The sequence below is a fragment of the Hydra vulgaris genome, chromosome 09 (genome assembly GCF_038396675.1).
Source record: "Hydra vulgaris chromosome 09, alternate assembly HydraT2T_AEP".
Lineage (NCBI taxonomy): Eukaryota > Metazoa > Cnidaria > Hydrozoa > Anthoathecata > Hydridae > Hydra > Hydra vulgaris.
The window spans coordinates 17,597,098-17,616,376 of NC_088928.1; the positions used below are offsets into that span (position 1 = coordinate 17,597,098).

Genomic DNA, 19,279 nt, shown 5'->3' on the forward strand with positions numbered 1-19,279 from the left:
TATATATATATATATATATATATATATATATATATATATATATATGTATATAACTTGTTTTCAACTTGTTTCTACGCGCAGCAACCTTGTTGTCAAGGTTCATGTTTTGGAGTTATAGAGTTGAGAGAGGGTTATAAACACTATTAAGTAGCCTCCCCATCTGTAGTGGCCTTCTCGGCATTGAGGAGGTGAATAACAAAAAAAAAATAAAAATATGTATATATATACTAAACTAAAGATACTTTATTATCATTTACAAGTCACTTTTTTTTAATCTTATTTAACTATTATATTTCTATATACACCATTACCATTCATATAAACAATACATATACCATTCATATATAAAATACATATACCATTCATATATACAATACATATACCAGTCTATATATACCATTATAAAAAAAGAGCATAAGAATAAATTTGAGCAAACTATGCAAAACTCTGAGTTCTGCTGCGGTATTCTAATTTTCGATGATCATAATCTAACAATTCTTGGTTAAGGTTTTTTTCTGGAGGAAAATTAAAAGTACCTTTACATTTGCAGTCAGATCTATTGCTTAGCAACATTCGCACAATATCACCGAATAGTGGAATATTGCGCCGACGTATCATTTCCAAGTACTCACATTCCCGAAACGTTAAAATCTGATATATTGCACGCGCTGGATTTCCATCATTTAAAAAACATGTTACTGTCACAAGATGTCCTACCAAGCTAATAATCAATCCACTAATACTAACAATAATGCTAAAGACTATCAAAAACCATAGCATGATGAGTACATATTGATACAATATATTTGGGCTAATTTCGCAAACAAACTTATTGTGATTTATCATAGAATGAGTTGAGTCTCCGTAAGATTCTGCAATTTCGCAGATACCCATTGGTGGAAGAAGTACGTTACCTAAAAGTAGGCAATAACATATTAAGTACAAAATGTTTAATGTCAGTAAACAATTGACTCCGTTTTTAAACTTATTTCAACAGTACATCTTTAATTTTTTTCAAAATTCGCTATTGTCGAAATGCATAATGTAAAATTTTTCTGGAAATATCTTATCTGAAAAATAGGACTTGGTTTGCCGTTTAATGTGATTGGTCAGTTTGCACAGCACATGCAAAAGTAATTATGCTAAAGTAGTAAAAATTCAAAATAAAGTTTTAGTGGGAAATCTATTTTCAATGGTTTTAATTTTATAGAAGAAACTAATTGGTTAAAAAATTGTCAGTTTAAGTGTTTATTAAAAAGTAAAAACTTTCTAGAACTTACATATATATATCGCGAATAACGTTTTTATTTTACAAAGTATTTTAAAGTTCAATTTACCTATTTTTAAAAGATTTAACTCAATTATTGTAAGAGCCATTTTTTAAAAGATATGTTTTTTTGTTTGTTGCTGTATCTCGGTATTTCGTTTATTTAATTCTAAATAGATTTTTCAAGATCGTCTATCCCAGCTAGCACTCATTTGTTGATAAAACGTTGTATTTAACTTTTATTATTTACTTCCGCGCAACGTTATATTTAACTTTTATCGGAATTAAATTTATTTGTTTCTTATATTTTAGTGTATATATATATATATATATATATATATATATATATATATATATATATATATATATATATATATATATATGCATATATATATACATATTACATTTTACATATTTATACGCATATATAGTTGTATATATGTGCTTGTACATATATATTTTATCCATTTTGATGAACCATCATTGTAGATGGGTAGAGTGGTTTATTCTCCTCTGGCTAATTGCCATATAGAGGTCACAAAACCGGACCCGCAAAGATCAAGCTCAGCTCAATCAAGAGCAACATCACCAGCTTCGCTAAAAAAGAGTCGAGTTAGAAAGATAAGTAAGATATACATATATATATCTTACTTGCAAACTCGAAGTTTGTAGAACTTTTCGAACTTTTGCCCTTAGAACTTTCTAGAAAAACCAAAAGATATATATAAGCGTCTTCACATGTTAATCAATTTAGTATTCTCTGCAGAGACTTCTTTACTTTAGTTAAGCTAATATTGATAATAATATGAAATACAATATCAAAATAGTCACTAATATCAAATAGAATTACCACATGAGTGCCTTAGCCACAATCTTATTAACGACGTATTCGGATAACTTTTTATTTTATTTATAATTTACCGAAAGAGATAGAAACGTTATCAGAAAAAGCCATTCTAACTCCAAAAAACTTTGATTCTCTAGCGATAAACAACGAGATTTTACGGCTATTACCTCAAGTGGAAAAAAATTACAAAAGTATCGACAAAGCTGAATGTGAGAGAAATATCAATAGAACGCATTTTCCGCTAGAATTCCTCAACAGCATTACTTCGCCTGGATATCCGTTGCATGATTTGAAATTAAAAATTGTAATGTTATTGAGGAATCTCGACGTCAAAAAAGGACTATGCAATGGAAGAAGATTTACCATCGAACGGCTCGAGAAACATCTAATCGACTGCAGAATTATGACCGGCAGCTACAAAAGCAGATTCCTATTAGTCTAACGTATTACGATATGCCCAAGCAACCAGACACTACCGTTTTGTCTGCGTTGACAAAACGGTAGTGTCTGGTTTCAGTTCCACTATCATTCAAAACGACTATCAACAAAAGTCAGGGGCAAACGTTCAAGAAAGTCGGATTATATCTGCCAAAAGTCTTCGGAAATGGCAATTATACGTCGCTTTATCACAAGTGCGATGCATAGATGACATAAAAATTTATTTACCAGATAACCAAACACAAACCTGTCACATACTTCATAAAGAACTATTACAACGATCGATAACTAAGTTGCCAATATTTTCTTTGAAAAATTTAAAATTTTTACAAAGAAAATATAGGCGTTTTTTGTAAATACTTTGTAATGTTAAATACAATGTAATGTTAATTACAAAATAAATTTATAAAAATAAAAAATAAAAAGTAAGCGAAATTATTATATATTGAAGGATAGTATAAGCATGTAAACTGTATTAACAAATACAAGTTTTGTGCGCGAAAAAGGCGCGCATCAAAACTTGTATTTGTTTATATATATATATACATATATATATATATATATATATATATATATATATATATATATATATATATATATATATATATATATATATATATATATATATATATATATATATATATATATATATATATATATATATATAAATATATGTATATATATTTAAACAACTTTAAAATGTATTCTACAAATAGAGTGCTCAATGTACTTAAAAGAACAGAGCAATTATAAATTAGTAGAAAATCACTTAACAGAAATTTATCTCATTTAACACTGTGTGGAAATATTGTTATATGCAAGCGCTGTTTTAAGAATGGACCTATTCAGTATGAAATCATTAATATTTTTTTCTTTTAACCCCCATATATATTTTGAAAGCATGGTGTCTTTGGTGTCATCCTTAAAACAGCGCCTGCATATAACAATATTTCTAAAAAATGTATACTATGCCTTCAAGAAAATTTTGAAATAATTACACATGCAAACCAAAAATGTTTATTAAGCAAAAAATCGGAATTAATTTCTAAATGTAGGCACGAAAATAAGTTTCTCCTAAAAAACTACAAAAATAAATGAGCTCAAATAATAGTTACATTAAGTCCCTTTTTTAAAAAATATTTTTAAAAAAGTAATCATTTTCAAAGAATTCTTTTTATAATAGTGTCAGCAAATTCCACAAATGTGTGAAAATTTACAATAGTTAAGATATTTGCGACTTCCTGTAATTTAATTTTTGGTATAAATTGAAGTTTTATTAATTTGATCTTTCATTTCTAATGAGTCTTTATTGATGAAACACAGTGTTAAATAAGATAAATTTCTGTTAAGTAATTTTCTACTAATTTATATATATATATATATACATATATATATATATATATCACTGTGGACCAAAGAGACCGCCAGGTTTTATGTTGTGTCAATTGAATCAAACCGTTTTTTTTCAAAAGTATTTTGTTTATATGTAGAAAAAAGGGTTTTTGATATTAAAACAAGTTGGTATGGGCCAAAACAGGGTGTTAGGATTGTTTCCACCTACCCATTTTTTAATTGATTATGATGGAAAATATTATACCAATTAGAAATCATATAAAAACATAGGTCTGAAAGTTACTAAAAAGTGGTCTATTTTACATTAGAAATTAAAAATATATGAATTAAAATATATAAAACCAACTTCTTTTAAAAATTCCTTTTTGCGTCTTTAAAAATTTAACGGAAATAAAGTAACTATTTACGGTGTGTGAAAAAACTGGTTTTTTTTATCATCAATTGCTGAAAAATGTTTGAATAATTATTATATAGAAGAAATTTAGAAGCTGATATTTTTTAAATGATGGAAACACTAATTTTTAAATATATAAAATAAATGATAATTTTTATTAATAAACAAACGTTAACTAAAAATAACAAATTAGGCAACATTAAAAGTATAATTCTTTCGCATAGCAAATAAAATCCAGGGTGGGCGATTATATAAAGAAATTTATATAATACCAAAAAGATAGCTTAAAAAGGGTTTCGTATGTGGATATTGTACTTTTATATTACTTTTCATATATATATATATATTTATATATATATATATATATATATATATATATATATATATATATATATATATATATATATATAAAATACATACTACCGTAAACAAAATGGAAGATTACCTAAAAGTCAAAATTATCGAATAAATGCCAAGAGAAAAACCCTCCTAATGAGCCCAAGCTGCGTCTAATTGAGGAATTTTGGACTCAAATTAAAAGATATGTGTATACAGATAATTGACAAGCTGAAAAATCGAGTATTGTATTTAAAAAAATTGACCAAAATCACACACGCAATAAAAGATTATTTTTGTATTGTAAAACACAATTTTCTTGTTGTTACGCTTTTTAAATCATTAAAATTAATAACTCCGTTTAAAAGATTTTCATTATCAATGGGTTTATAGTTATTAGATGTTACTACTTCAGAAAAAAAAAATCATTATAAATAATTATCGCAGACAAATACTTGTTACTAGTGTTCAAAAGCTCGATTTTCTAGCGCTCGTGGACATGTAACTGATCCACCCCAAACTTATTTTAACATTTTTCAAATATAAGATTGACTTAAATGGAAAATAGTTTAAATTGATTGTTTGACCATACCAAAACCCTCAGCCGATGTGTGTAGACTTCCTGCGCCTATTACTAGATACTCAGTCAATGTATGTACAGTTGTGAATTTATATTAAAAACGAATCTAAAAGTATAAAAAGAAAAGCATTCACAAAACTTTGAAGTTATAGGTATTAAAAGTACAATAGCTATATAGGGTAAAGTTTGTTAGTATATACAAATTAGTGTGTATTGTCTTAGAAAAATAGAAAGAAACTCTTTACCAGTAATGGAGTTAGTTATGGAGTTTGGAGTAGTGGAGTTTATCAATTCAACATTATCAAGTCTTAAGAAACAATGGTGAAAAAATATATCTCTATACTAAAGCAGAGCCGTCGGTCCGTCTGTCCTACCATGACATCAGGCGGCAAATTTAAAGTGTAAACATGTTAGAACATTCTAGAACTTTTCCAAAGTTTCTAGAACTTCTTAAAGTTTCTAGAACTTTTTTAAAGTTTTGAACTTTTGACCCTTAGATTTTTCTAGAAAAGCGGTATATATACGCGCCTTCAAACGTAACCTTGCTGTCATTTATTATTCATTATGGATGCCAACGACAAAACAAGAACGCTATAAGACGTCGATCGTATTATTAGTGCTGAAATCCCAGATCCAAAGTAAGAAAACCGTCTACACGAAATCATAGCGACTATGATGATGCACGGAATCTGCGGCGCAACGAATGCTAATGTACCATGCATGACTGATGGCGTATGTTAAAAACGAATTCCCAAGACATTCAGGGATACGGCTTCTCTGGATAGTGATGGCTATTCAGAATACTGTAAAAAGGATACAGGTTTCTATATTGACAAATAATATGGAAGAGCCGATAATTGATGGGTGGTACTACACAACAAATACTTACCAGCAAAGTACAAATGTCACATCAACGTCAACATTTGCGCTACCATCACATTGATTAAGTACCTATGCAAGTATATCTACAAGAGACCTGACAAAACAGCGACAAATATCCAACAAAAACAACAGCGCCAGCGACAACCTGTGTATGACGAAATTTTGGCCCATTTGGATGCACAATATGTTAGTCTGCCAAAACCTGCGTGGCGAATATTCGGCTTTGATACTGAAATGCAATCATATGGTATTTATCGCCTAACCGTACATCTACCAAAATTTCAAAATGTTTATATCTAACCAGGTAATGAAGCCAGCGCAACTGAAAAAACTAACGCAAAAAACACAACTTTAACGGCATGGTTCCAATAAAACGAGCGCTCGAAAAACTGTTTTAAACAAGGAGCAGCCCAACAAAGCACCACTATCGATTCGTGACAGTTTTTGTACTGCGAAATACCAGAGCATTTTGTTTTCAATGGAACATCGACGGAATGGACACCACGAAAACAGAAAAGAAATTGAACACATGTATACGGTCAGTCCAAAGAAGAAGAGCGCTACTACCTACCGGTCATGCTACAATACTACAAGAAATATCTTGCAGTTTTTGTAAATACTTTGTAATTATAAATACTATTTTACTTACAAAATAAATTTTTAAAAATAAAAACGAAAGTGTGAGCAGAGTTATTATATATTGAAGGATAGTATAAGCATGTAGTCTGTATACAAAGCAAAAAACCCAGAAAGGTTTACTTTAAAATTATTTTACTCAAATAATTTTAAAAACAAATACAAGTTTTGTGCACGCCGAAGGCGCGCATCAAAACTTGTATATATTTATTATACGAATCCCTAACAAGAGGAATACAATTATTAAACACTTTAAATAAGATTGAGTAAGAAATAAGAAATGAAAAACTTAAATTAAATGTACAAAGGTCCAAAGCTATGCCTATTTTAAATTTACAAAACAAGAAGAGATATTTTACCTAACCAAAAAAGTGATCTCTGATTGCTTTTCTTTTTTGTTGAAATATGTTGATTTTAAAAATAAAATTGCAAAGAAAACTGTATCTTGCTATAAAAAGCAAATATTTCACCTCATAGACAGTAATGTTAAACAGTCTCTCTATTATTCTTTGATGAAAAAAATAATAACTTAAATATCCTAGAAAATCTATAAAACAAGAGAAATGAGAATTATGCTGAAATGTGACTGATGAACTTATGAGTCGTCCATAAATTACGTCACAAAATTGTAACAATCAAGTAGCAAGTTTTGTACTAGTCGTCACAAAACTACCAACCCCTTCCCCCTTATAGCGTGGCGTAATTTATGGACGACGCCTTAGTGAAGTGTGACTGATTAACTTACAATACTGAATTGCAAAAACTGCTAGATTGAACAATCAGACCCAAAGACACGGGTTTCAAAGTGGAGGGGTACAATTAAGTTGTTAAGTAAATGATATTAAAGATATTTGTAATAAATATTCAGTATTTTATAACTTATTTTATAACTTTTTAAATTTTATAAAGAAACTCAAGTATTATGCTTTTATATATAGTGGGTAATTTCTCTCTCTCTCTCTCTATCTATCTATCTATACATATATATATATATATATATATATATATATATATATATTATATATATATATATATATATATATATATATATATATATATATATATATATATAAAACAAAAAATACTAAATTTTGAAATAAAATTTTAAAAAGACTTGTAATTATTAGAAAAATTTTCTTATATTAAACACGATCTTGAATATAAGTTATATAAGAGATCGTTCATAAAGGACGTCATTCAGAATTTAAAAAATTAAAAAAAAAAAATAAAGAGTGCATTTGAAAAACTTTGTTAAACATCTTCACTAATGACGTATGCTAAAAGAAATGTACGAATCTATGTAAAAACAATATTTTTATTTATTTTTGTATTCAAAAGTTTTTATAAAGTCTTTTGACTACCCAGCCGGCATTAGGTCCTAAAAAGACATCTTTTAAACGTTCAGAAGATTTTTAGAACGCCTTTTGAACGTTCAAAAGACGTTTTTTTAGAACCAAATGCCGACTGGGTAAATGTTTTTAAGTTATATCTTTTGATTTCTCTTTTTTTTATTACTATATGGGAATACCCTGTAAATAAGTTCAAAAAAAAGTTATTAAAGTTGTAAAAAAAATAAAAATTTATAAAATATAACCTGGTTTAGGGTGCTTCATTTCCTGGAAATCATGTGATGCAGAGTTGTTGTATTTTGTCCACCGTATCCAGCTGGGACCGTAACTCTTAAAATTGCCGTTATGAAGTAAGTCTATTAGCCAGAATCCTACGCAGCAAACTGTAATGTAGAAGCATTTTATAACAAGGTTTAAAAAAATACGAATACGCATCTTTGTTTTTGAGTTTATTTTGTAATTAAAATAATTGCGAACGAGCGAATCAGCACTAACTTCTCCTTTTAAACTTGTCTTCAAAGAAATTATATCCGTATTAACAATACGAAACAATAAATAAGGAAAGTAGTGCATCAAAGCGAGGCTAGCAATAAAAAATGGCATCCATTGATGTTGAAGATAAAATGTTTTTTGCATAGGTTTGCATTTTTGTCCTAAAGCTAAAAATGAAAAAATAAATTTTTACTAATAATGTCAGTTGATTGTTTAAATGAAAATATAAAATGGCATAATGCACCGAAGTTCAATTGAACATTCCTTGTAATCTTTCTGCGTAAACACATGATTTATTATTATATATTGAAATGTCATCATCTTTGTTTTTTATCCCTAAGAACTCCTTTAATATTATAATTGATATATATTCCTTTAAATCACTTACACATCTATTATCCTGGAATCAACATTTATCTGGATAGGCCTTAAATGACGGCTGTAATATTTGATATCTTTCTTTACAAAGCTAAGATTTAGTTAAGTATACAATGTTGGATTTTAGAAACGGGTTTATCGAGTTGTTTTTTTATGTACATAATCTAGTTTATGTAGTAATTTCTCCTCCTGAAATTACACCGATCTTCTGATAAAATATATCAGTCAGTGTATCAAAAAAAAAATGTATCTAGTCTCAGACATAGAACTAACAATAAGGTCAAACAAATGTCAAAAAACTTTGGTTTTAGCTATTTGTTTCTTATTCAGACTTTTTTAAAAATTTTCAAAACATTAGGCGACATCCAAGAAAGTTATTGTTATTTTAGTATTTTCATCAATGTTCCAAAATATTTCATCAATATTCCAAAATATTTCAATAATATTCCAAAATATTTCAATAATATTCTAAAATATTTCAATAATATTCCAAAATATTTTATCAATATTCCAAAAAAAAATTAAAATGCTACACTGCTTAGCTCTAAAAAAGTTATGAAAAATTTGAAAGAAAAAAAAACACCATCCCGATTGTAAAACAGATTATAAATTAGTTTTACAATCGGGATAGCAGGTTTTCAGAATAAAGAAATTCATAATTTTCAAATTAGATAGTATATATTTTTCATTGAATGTGAAATTATAGTAAGTATGAAAAACCATATTATAGAATTTTAAAACAGAAAAACACCCAAAAATCTTTCAATATTGTTCTTCATTTAAATTATATTATATAAACAAGCTTTTTTTATTTACTCTTACCGTAAGAGATATTTTAAGCAGTACTCAACTGCTTAATAGTTATTTTGAGCACTCTAAATGACCTAAACTTTGTTTGTAAGCGCCTTTGCCTAGCCTAATGAGATACACATGAACATTAAATATCGTGTATGATCACTCCTAAACCCAAAACCTCATTTTTTTAGTAGAGTTGGAGAAAGCTTTAGCTGATTAATGTGATACTTTTTCGCCTATTTGTCATTAAACTCAAGTATGTACTAGATGATAACATGAGCTTTTAATGCATTTGATGTTTTTAGGGGTTTTATTTCAAAGTTTTAAAAATTTTTTATATGCAGATTCTACATTTTTTAAAACTTTGGAAAAATTTATTTAATGTATACAAAATTTATTTTGAAATCCAACAATTTTCAGGTTTTTAGAACTTTATTAAAAATACTAAAATGCCGGTAACCTTTCTTTAAATGTTTTTAAAAAGTTGTAAAAGTCACGTTTGTATAAAAATCAAAATGCTAGTACAAAAACTATTTGAAGAAATATGTTTTTTAACCCCATTGTTAAATCTATGCCTAATCAATAATAACAAGGTTCATGTTAAAAGTTTAAATTGAAATTATCAAACTATACTGTGGTGTGTAATCAAGTTTACTTTAAGTAAACAGAATTGTCTACGTTTAATTAGACGTATACTATTTATACTTATTCGATATTTCATTTATTTTTCAAACTTTTTTAACATTAAAAATAATTTATTTAAATTATTTTTTTTAACATTACCGAAATGGTACAGAACGCATTTAACGTTTAAGTCGATTCTAAGGTTAAAACATGTGGTTTGATAAACATAGCCAAATTTAAATTGACAAATATAACATTTTGTAAATCAAAATTCTGGTCCTTTAGACACAACCGTCCCCAGTATATACCTCTGATCTTTCCTCCTTATTTACTGTGACCATGAATACAAAACTTTTTTAGAGCGAAGCTCTAAAATAGTTTTGATCACATGATCACAGTAAGTAATCTATTTACTATTGATTCATGATCACAGTAAGTAATCTATTTACTATTGATATAATATTAGCAATCTATTTACTATTAATATAACTTGAGAACCTAGTTTGGTCTACTTAAAGATTATAGTTTTTCTAAATTTAGTCTACTTGACAACTCAAAAAGAATATTTCTCAGGTCATAACTAACAACTTGAGTTGCTGGGTAAACTATCAAGTGGCTAGTTAAAATTTATAGTGGGTTAAACATCTCTACGGCAGCCAACAGAACCATTTAGTGGAAATATAAGAATATTTAATAAAAGTTAAATATATTACATAAATGTAATAAAAAAATATAATATTTGCTCTTTATATTTATATTCTTTTATTGTTGTATTAGGTTTTTTCAAACATACTTTTTTTAATCAGATAACCTGCCCGTTTTACGCAACAAAAAATCAATACTTCAAAAAAGCACTCGCAAACGAGGCCAACTTATATATTTTCATAACGTTTCAGCAATAAAGACGCAAACTAGAGATTTTTTTTACTAAAATTAATTTAACTTTTACAAAAAATAAAACTTAAAAAAATAGTTTTTATAATTTAAGAATTTTTTACTTGGTCCTGTTTTGCATAATACTCCATTTTCCAACATACCATCATATATGATATCTCTAGGCATACCATAGTATCTAGAATCTTTCATTCGCATTGCCATTTCGGGATAGATATAAAAGCCTTGTATCCAGCATGCACTGTGAACAAAATCTGCTCCTTTACAATTACAAAAAAAATTATTTAAATGATTTTCTTTTTTAATTTTTTTAATTTAAAATAATAAACTCTAATATAGTACCTAGTATAGTATATATATATATATATATATATATATATATATATATATATATATATATATATATATATATATATATATATAAAATCTGAATTAATTTCTAAATGTAGGCACGAAAATAAATACCTCTTAAAAAATTATAAAAACAAATGACCAAATTAAACTATCCCCATTCCAAAGAAAATTATTTCATAATTACTTTCTGTAACTTCCCGTTAACAAAAAAAAAAAAAAAAAAAAAATATATTAATTAAAAATTTTTTATAATAATTTATAACTTCCTGTAAAATATTTTTTTATATAAATTGAATTTTTTTTGAGATTTAGTAACTCTTCCTGATGATCCAGCAATGGTGAAACTCCAAGTCGAAGATAAAAGTTAGATAAGTGTTTTTTACTAATTAATTATTGCTCTGTTCTTTAAGAACATTGAGCACTCTATTTGTAAAATACACTAACATAATTTACATATATATATATATATATATGTATACAGAGCTCGAAGTAAGGCGGGATGCGACGGGATGCTATCCTTACGCCTTTTTAAAAAAGTATAAACCATCCCACCACCTTTTTATAAATCACTATATAACAATGATAAGGCAGGATTGTATTTTTAATTTACCGAATACCATCCCGTTACTTTTGTTCTCCACTTCGAGCACTATATATATATATATATATATATATATATATATATATATATATATATATATATATATATATATATATATATATATATATATGATTTGAGTGTAGACATCTTGTATAAGAGTGTATGTTATATTAATAAGAAAACATCAAACAATACGAATTCTCTTAATACAGATAATAATTTATTTTGATCATCAGCTCGTAAAATATTACAAAATTTTTGTGAACGTTAAAATATAATATATATATATATATATATATATATATATATATATAATATATATATATATATATATATATATATATATATATATGTTTGAGCAGGATATAAATCCTGTTATTTTGGCAAAACTTCTTGCCACCTAAAGTCACGAATGATGAACACTACAGAAGGGATAAAAACTCTCTTATTTATAAGCATCTTCACTCGAAAGAAGAATTTTTTACTTGTTAAAGTGATGAATGTTTTTCGACTTTGGATCGTGCCTATAACAAAATTGAATTAAAAATTAAAGAAAGTACTCATATAGGATGAGATAAACCAGATGTGAATAAACAAGTTAATGATGTTAAAATGGCTCTTACCATTTAAAAAAATTTATGAGTTCTTTTGTTTTATTTAACATCCGTTAAAATAATTTATAATAATTCTTTTTGTATATATAGGAAGTTTGTTATTAATTTTATTGCTTTTTATTATGTGTATTTTTACAATTATATACTATACTTTATACCGTTTTTAACAAATATAGTTTAACTGATGATGACAATATATAGTCAAAATATGTATTGAAATAATAAAATTAAAAAAAGTTATCTTATTTTTAAAAGTATTTTCACATTTTGTGCTGAGAAGAAGTATTGGATATATATATATATATATATATATATATATATATATATATATATATATATATATATATATATATATATATATATATATATATATATATATATATACAAGTTTTGAACTTGTATTTGTGCGCGCCATTATTTGAGTAAAATAATTTTAAAATAATTTTACTCAAATAATTTTAAAATTATTTGATTAAAATGATTTTAAAGTAATTCAAATAATGAGATTCACAAGGATTTCTTAAGATTTATTAATTGCAAGACTGGTACATCTGGTCTCAGTCTCTCTCTAAATTTACTTAATACACTTCAAGATACTTTTTGGACTTGATATTCAAAATAGTAAAGGCCAAAGATATGATGGTGCGGGTTGTATGGTAGGTGATTGTGAAGAAGTTGCTTCTTGAATAAAAGCTCTTAATCATAAAGCTATTTTTGTTAATTGTGCAAGCCACAGACTAGTTGTGGCAGCTGCGTGCCAAGTTCAAAAAGTGAAAAATCTTTGCTAAGTAAAAGAAATGTCTTATATTTCTAACTTATCTAATCCTAATCGTAGTAACTGTCTCAAAAAATATTTAAGTCTAGAACAAGAAAAAATAATAGATACTATTTGAACAAGATGGATTCAAAAGCGGAGAGATCTTGATGCTTTTATTGATAATTTTATAACTGTTATTCATGCTACAGAGGAAATGGGATTAAATGAATCAAAGGAATACAACTACTTCCAAATCCTCTTCTTTTTTAAGATCATTAACAGATTTCTCTTGTAAGTTTAGTTATAACAAAACGGTTAATGGATTTTTATGCAATTACTGTAACACTGTAGTGTTACAGTAATTGCATAAAAATCCATTGCAACTAAAAAATCCATTGCAACTAACTCTTTTGACATATCCGCGCAGCGTTTTGAAGTACATAACCTAAAAAATCTGTTATTAGAAATAAAAAAAAATTGATATACATCACACTGAAAGGTACACTCTTGCTTTTGATTTGGCTTTTGGTTTAGTCTTGATATCTAAGAAGTGAGATCTATATTGTGTAATTTCCAGGTTTACCGAGATAATTATCCAACAAATACAGTTTGTGACTATTTTAAACATTTCTTCTCCATTAATTAAATATCTTATTAATGAGCTAGATAACAGGTTTCCAGAAAATTGTATGTTTGTTTATAAAGGTTAAGAAACCATGGAAATCTGATTTTTTATGAATTTTTAAATTTCTATTCATCTGATATGCCTCATTTTACTTCAATACATGCTGAGTTAGATTTGTTGGAATTATTTTTGAAAAAGCAGTCAAATATTCCTTTAACTGATGCCGGTATTTTAAAGGCCATTGACATGAGAGGTTTTCCAAATATAAGAAAAACGTATATAAGAAAGAGAGAGACTATTAGCCTATATTTACTTTATATTAATTGAACTTCAATACAAAAGTATAACAAAAATTATTAAAAAAAAAAAATTTCTATCAAGAAAAGCAAAGAATTCAGAAATGTAGGGTTAACCTTAGATAAGATTACTAATACTTTACATAAACTGCTATCAAGAAAAGGATAGAATCCAGAGATGGATAACCTTTATAATTATAATATTACTTTACATTACATGCCTATCAAGAAAAGGTAAGAATCCAGAAATGGATGGCTAACCTTAGGCAACATTACTTCACAATACGTGCCTCTCAAGAAAAGGAAAGAATCCAGAAATGGAGGGCTAACCTTAGGCAAAATGATAGTATACTGATGAAATCCAAAGTCTTTTGGCTTACCTTCTCGTTGGTGCACTTTGTTAAATAAGTAAATTAGGCTGTAAATTACATGTCTAATTTATGAACGAAGCAGCCAAAGCAACATTTGAGTAAATTTTTATTAAAAATAGATACTACAAAAGCAATACAAAACAAAATTAGTTATTGTTTAATAACATAAACAGCAGCGTCACTCTTAAAAAAAAGCTGCCCGGGGCATGTCCGTCCCACCCTTGCCACGCCTTTTTCTGTCCCTTCACTTTTTAAATTGACTCTACTTAATCCTTAGGGAGATTGGAGGAAGGGGGATTCCATGAAAAAATTTCGCATTACCCATTTAAAATGCTAGATCCGCCCCTGTATATATATATATATATATATATATATATATATATATATATATATATATATATATATATATATATATATATATATATATATATAAATATATATAAATATATATATATATATATATATATATATATATATATATATATATATATATATATATATATATATATATATATAATAATTCATTTAAATTGTTAATCAAGATTTTATGTAGGTGCTTTCGGCATAAGAAATTAATTTGAATTAATGAGACTTGCTTTCAATGCGTTTAAGCAACGCTTTTAAAGTTTTAATTTTGATTTCAATTGTACATGTAAATTTTTTTTGTTGATAAAATTTACTTTGCTTTATGCGTTTTTCTTAAAAGTTTCACTCTTGAATAGTTTCCAGACATTTTCAATACAACTGAATTTAGATGATTTACCTGGCCTATCTAATAGTAGAATTCTTCGGTCTGAGATTTTATATCAAAGTGTGACTAGGAGAACCATTCTTCATGAATAAAAAAATTTACGACTCTGATTTCTTACATTGTGATTTTGCAGTATTATTTTTAATTATCCTTATAATGTTCAATTCAACCAAGAGTTTTTTAAATTAATTTTTTTTCACTTATTAGAAACCTAAAATAGAAACTGGGTGCTATACAATTTTTATGACTTTATTTTTATTGTATTAAAAATATTTTTCAAAACTAACTGAACTTTATTGATCATCACTTGTTTTGTATGTTAAGCCCAGCAATGAAACAACTGTCACAACCAATGACAGAAATATTGCTAAACAAAACTACCAAACAAAGTGAAACAAATGTTATTAATGAAAAACAAGACGAAATCTACCAGTCTCAGATAGATAGTTTGGAGACGAGTTAAGATATGCACGCAAGGAATATTTCTTGAAAAAAAATGACAAAGGAGAAGTTGTCAAGAGAGACTGGCTTATTTATTCTCCTTTTATAGATAAAGTGTTTTGTTATGTGTGCAAGCTATTTTGTTAAAAATAAGGTGGTGTCGATGAATCTTGCAATCAGTTTCAAACTGGTTTTAAAAATTGGAAAAGTGCAACTGCAAGGATTAGTTTGCATGAGAAATCTAAAGACCACACTGATGCTCTCTCAATGATGTTGCTAGTTCAGAAGTTCACTAGAATTGATGAAGAACTCCATAAAGAAAAAGAGACATTGTTTAAATACTGAACCGAAGTTTTGAAAAGAACAATTTCAGTTATAAAATTATTTGCTAAAAGAGGATTAGCTTTCCGTGGTGAGAGTCTGTCATAACAACGGAAACTTGGCTGCATTGATCTTTTAGTTAAAATTGATCTATTTCTAATTGAATACATTCGAAAATGTGGCAACTAGGGTAAGGAAAATGTATCATATATGTCAACTATATGCAATGAGTTGATTGATATATTAGACTAAAAAGTATTGCCGCAGATAATTTCTGAAACAAAGAATGCAAAGTATTATAGAATTAGCAAAGATTCAATTTCTGATATCATGGTCACATATTTCAACAATGGTTTGGTAAATGTTTCTTCAATTTATTCCAATTGAACATCACGATGGAAAATACTTGTTTAAGCTTGTAGTAAATACTCTTAAACTTCATTGTATCATTATTACGAATCGCAGGTCTATCATATGGTAATGCCAGCAACATGAGTGGAATTTATTCTGGCGTACAAGTTAGATTTAGAGAGATCAACAGTTTAGCATAGTAAATACCATGCTCTGCTCACAACTTAAAATCTGTTGGTTCATCTGCATTGTTGTTCAACAGCAGCTAATTATTTTGATATTGTTCAGTTAGTGTGTGCTTTTTTTCCGCTTCACCACAAAGATGATCAAAATTTAAAGAATGAATTAAGGATAAAGCAAACGCTCCAATTTTACAAAGTCTGTCAGAAACAAGATGGTTAGCACGTAGTGGTGCAACAAAATTTTTTTATGCAAACTATTTGGAGAAACACCTAGCATTGTCTGATATTGCTAAAGGCGAACTTCAATCACCAGCAGCTGTTCATGAAATTAAAAATTTAGATCATCATGAAACTGCACCAATGTGTATGATTTGGAAAGATTTACAAAAAATTGATATAGTCAATAAAGCTTTGCAGCAGTCTGGCATGAGTTGTGCTCTATGCCAAAATGCTGCTCTACCAATGTGCACTATCATCAAATTGTATGACAGTCTAAAAACCGCTTTCATGAAACAATAAAAGTACAATTGGTCAATTAATCAGTACAATTGGTCACAAGTTTTCAAAACGTAAATATTGCCTTTCGTATTTATCTTTCAATTTTTGAAACAAGTTGTGAAGGTGAAAAATCTTTCTCAAAACTCAAATTCATCAAAGAAAAATCATCTTCTCTTGCACTTCTTTCAATTGAAAACGATTTGATGTGAAAAATAACTCTTGAAGATGTTATTTATAATTTTGCTCACGCAAATAGTCGTAAAGTTTATATAATTTAGTCTATAATACTGTGTTTATCTGTGTATACTGTGTATAATTCCTTAACTAAAATTTTAAAATCATAAAAAAAAATTTTCTAAAAAAAAAGGTTTCTAATTATAAAAGTGATTGATGTTGAATTTTGTCTTTTTTTTCTCTATTTTTTTAACGCTCAATAAAAAAATCATCTTTTTTTGTCATCAATTTTTTCGTAGGCCCTAATTACTCTGAGGCCCTAGGCTCAGTGCCTGCTGGATATATATACATTATAATAATATTAATATAATGTAAATATTTAATAAAAAAAAATATTCATCTATAATATTAATGATTTATATAATTGTCTATTTAAATATATGATATATACTCATTGTTATTGTAACATTGGTAGGGCAAGTGCAAATAATACAAGTACTAAATAAACTTTACAGTAAATAAATGATGCATATCAAATTACATCTAGAGCTAATAGAGCGGAACTATGCAAACCCCCGGTTAAACGTAAAACTTTAAATGCTTATCGACTCAAATAACATCAGGTTTTAATTTGAAAATAAAAGTTTCGAATTAAGTGAAGACGTCACAAGTTATTTGCTTCTATTTTATTGAAACCTGTCATAAGTGTCACATAAGACTTTAATTATTTTTCTTTTTTTAAGATTTTTTCTCAATTAATTTTGATAATTATCCTCCTCATGTTCAAGCATGCTTTGAGTTTGTTTAAGTACATTTTAAAATTGTTAAAACTTCGAAGCTGTTAAAGTGTACTTCGAAGCTGTTTAAATTTGACTTTGATAAAGTATACCTTAGAGCTGTTTAAGTATACTTTTAACGTGTTCAAATATTTTTCCTTAGTGAAAAAAACTGGCTGAAAAAAGCTAGAACTAAACCAGTTTGACCGTTCGCCACTATTCAGGAATATTTATGAAGTTGAAGAATATTTATGAAGCTGGAGATGTTGATAAAACTTTTGATAATATTTTTGAAAATGAAAATTTCAATAATATTCTTTCAATAATATTCATTATTAGTGTTAAAGAAAATAACTTTCAACTTGATTAGTGCTTTCAAACAAAATCTAGAGATAGAATATTGTTAATTATTGTGAATCATATTAGATTAAAAAGTTACTCCATTTTACTAATGTCTAATCTACAAATGCTTGAGAATCAAATTTCACAATAGAAACTTTGTCAATGGTATTAGAGAAGAGAATTTTTTTAAATATAACAAAATATAGAAAAACATACCTAAATTACTTGTTTTGGGTACAATACAAGATACTCTATCGTTAAAAAAGTCTACGCCCATTACAAGAGCGCTTATCATAAACATTTTTGTCATGAAAATTCGAACAAATTGATCAGTGTAACTATCATGCCTTGCTTTGATTTTCACAGAAAGAATGTCTTTTATGTTCCCGATGGAACCCATCAATTTTTAGTTTCTTGAAGATATAGAACGCGTAACTGAACTTAAAATATGTGAAATGGAAGAATCATGATTTATAAATTAAAATAAGTATGAAACTAAAATACTCTATTGATTTATCTCATTATAAAAGCGTTTTTTAAAATATACGTATATTTTTTTA

At 27.1% G+C, this 19,279-nt stretch overlaps 1 protein-coding gene across 1 annotated transcript; it reads right to left on the bottom strand.

The window, feature by feature from the left end:
• Nucleotides 1-292: 292 nt before the first annotated feature.
• LOC100202445 (uncharacterized) lies at nucleotides 293-19,201 on the bottom strand. The gene is made up of 4 exons (XM_065804900.1): nucleotides 18,936-19,201; nucleotides 11,370-11,525; nucleotides 8,328-8,741; nucleotides 293-914 (listed from the first exon to the last, which is right to left on the bottom strand). The coding sequence occupies exons 1-4, from the start codon at nucleotides 19,117-19,119 to the stop codon at nucleotides 436-438; spliced, it is 1,233 nt and encodes a 410-aa protein (XP_065660972.1). The 5' UTR covers nucleotides 19,120-19,201; the 3' UTR covers nucleotides 293-435.
• Nucleotides 19,202-19,279: the final 78 nt, after the last annotated feature.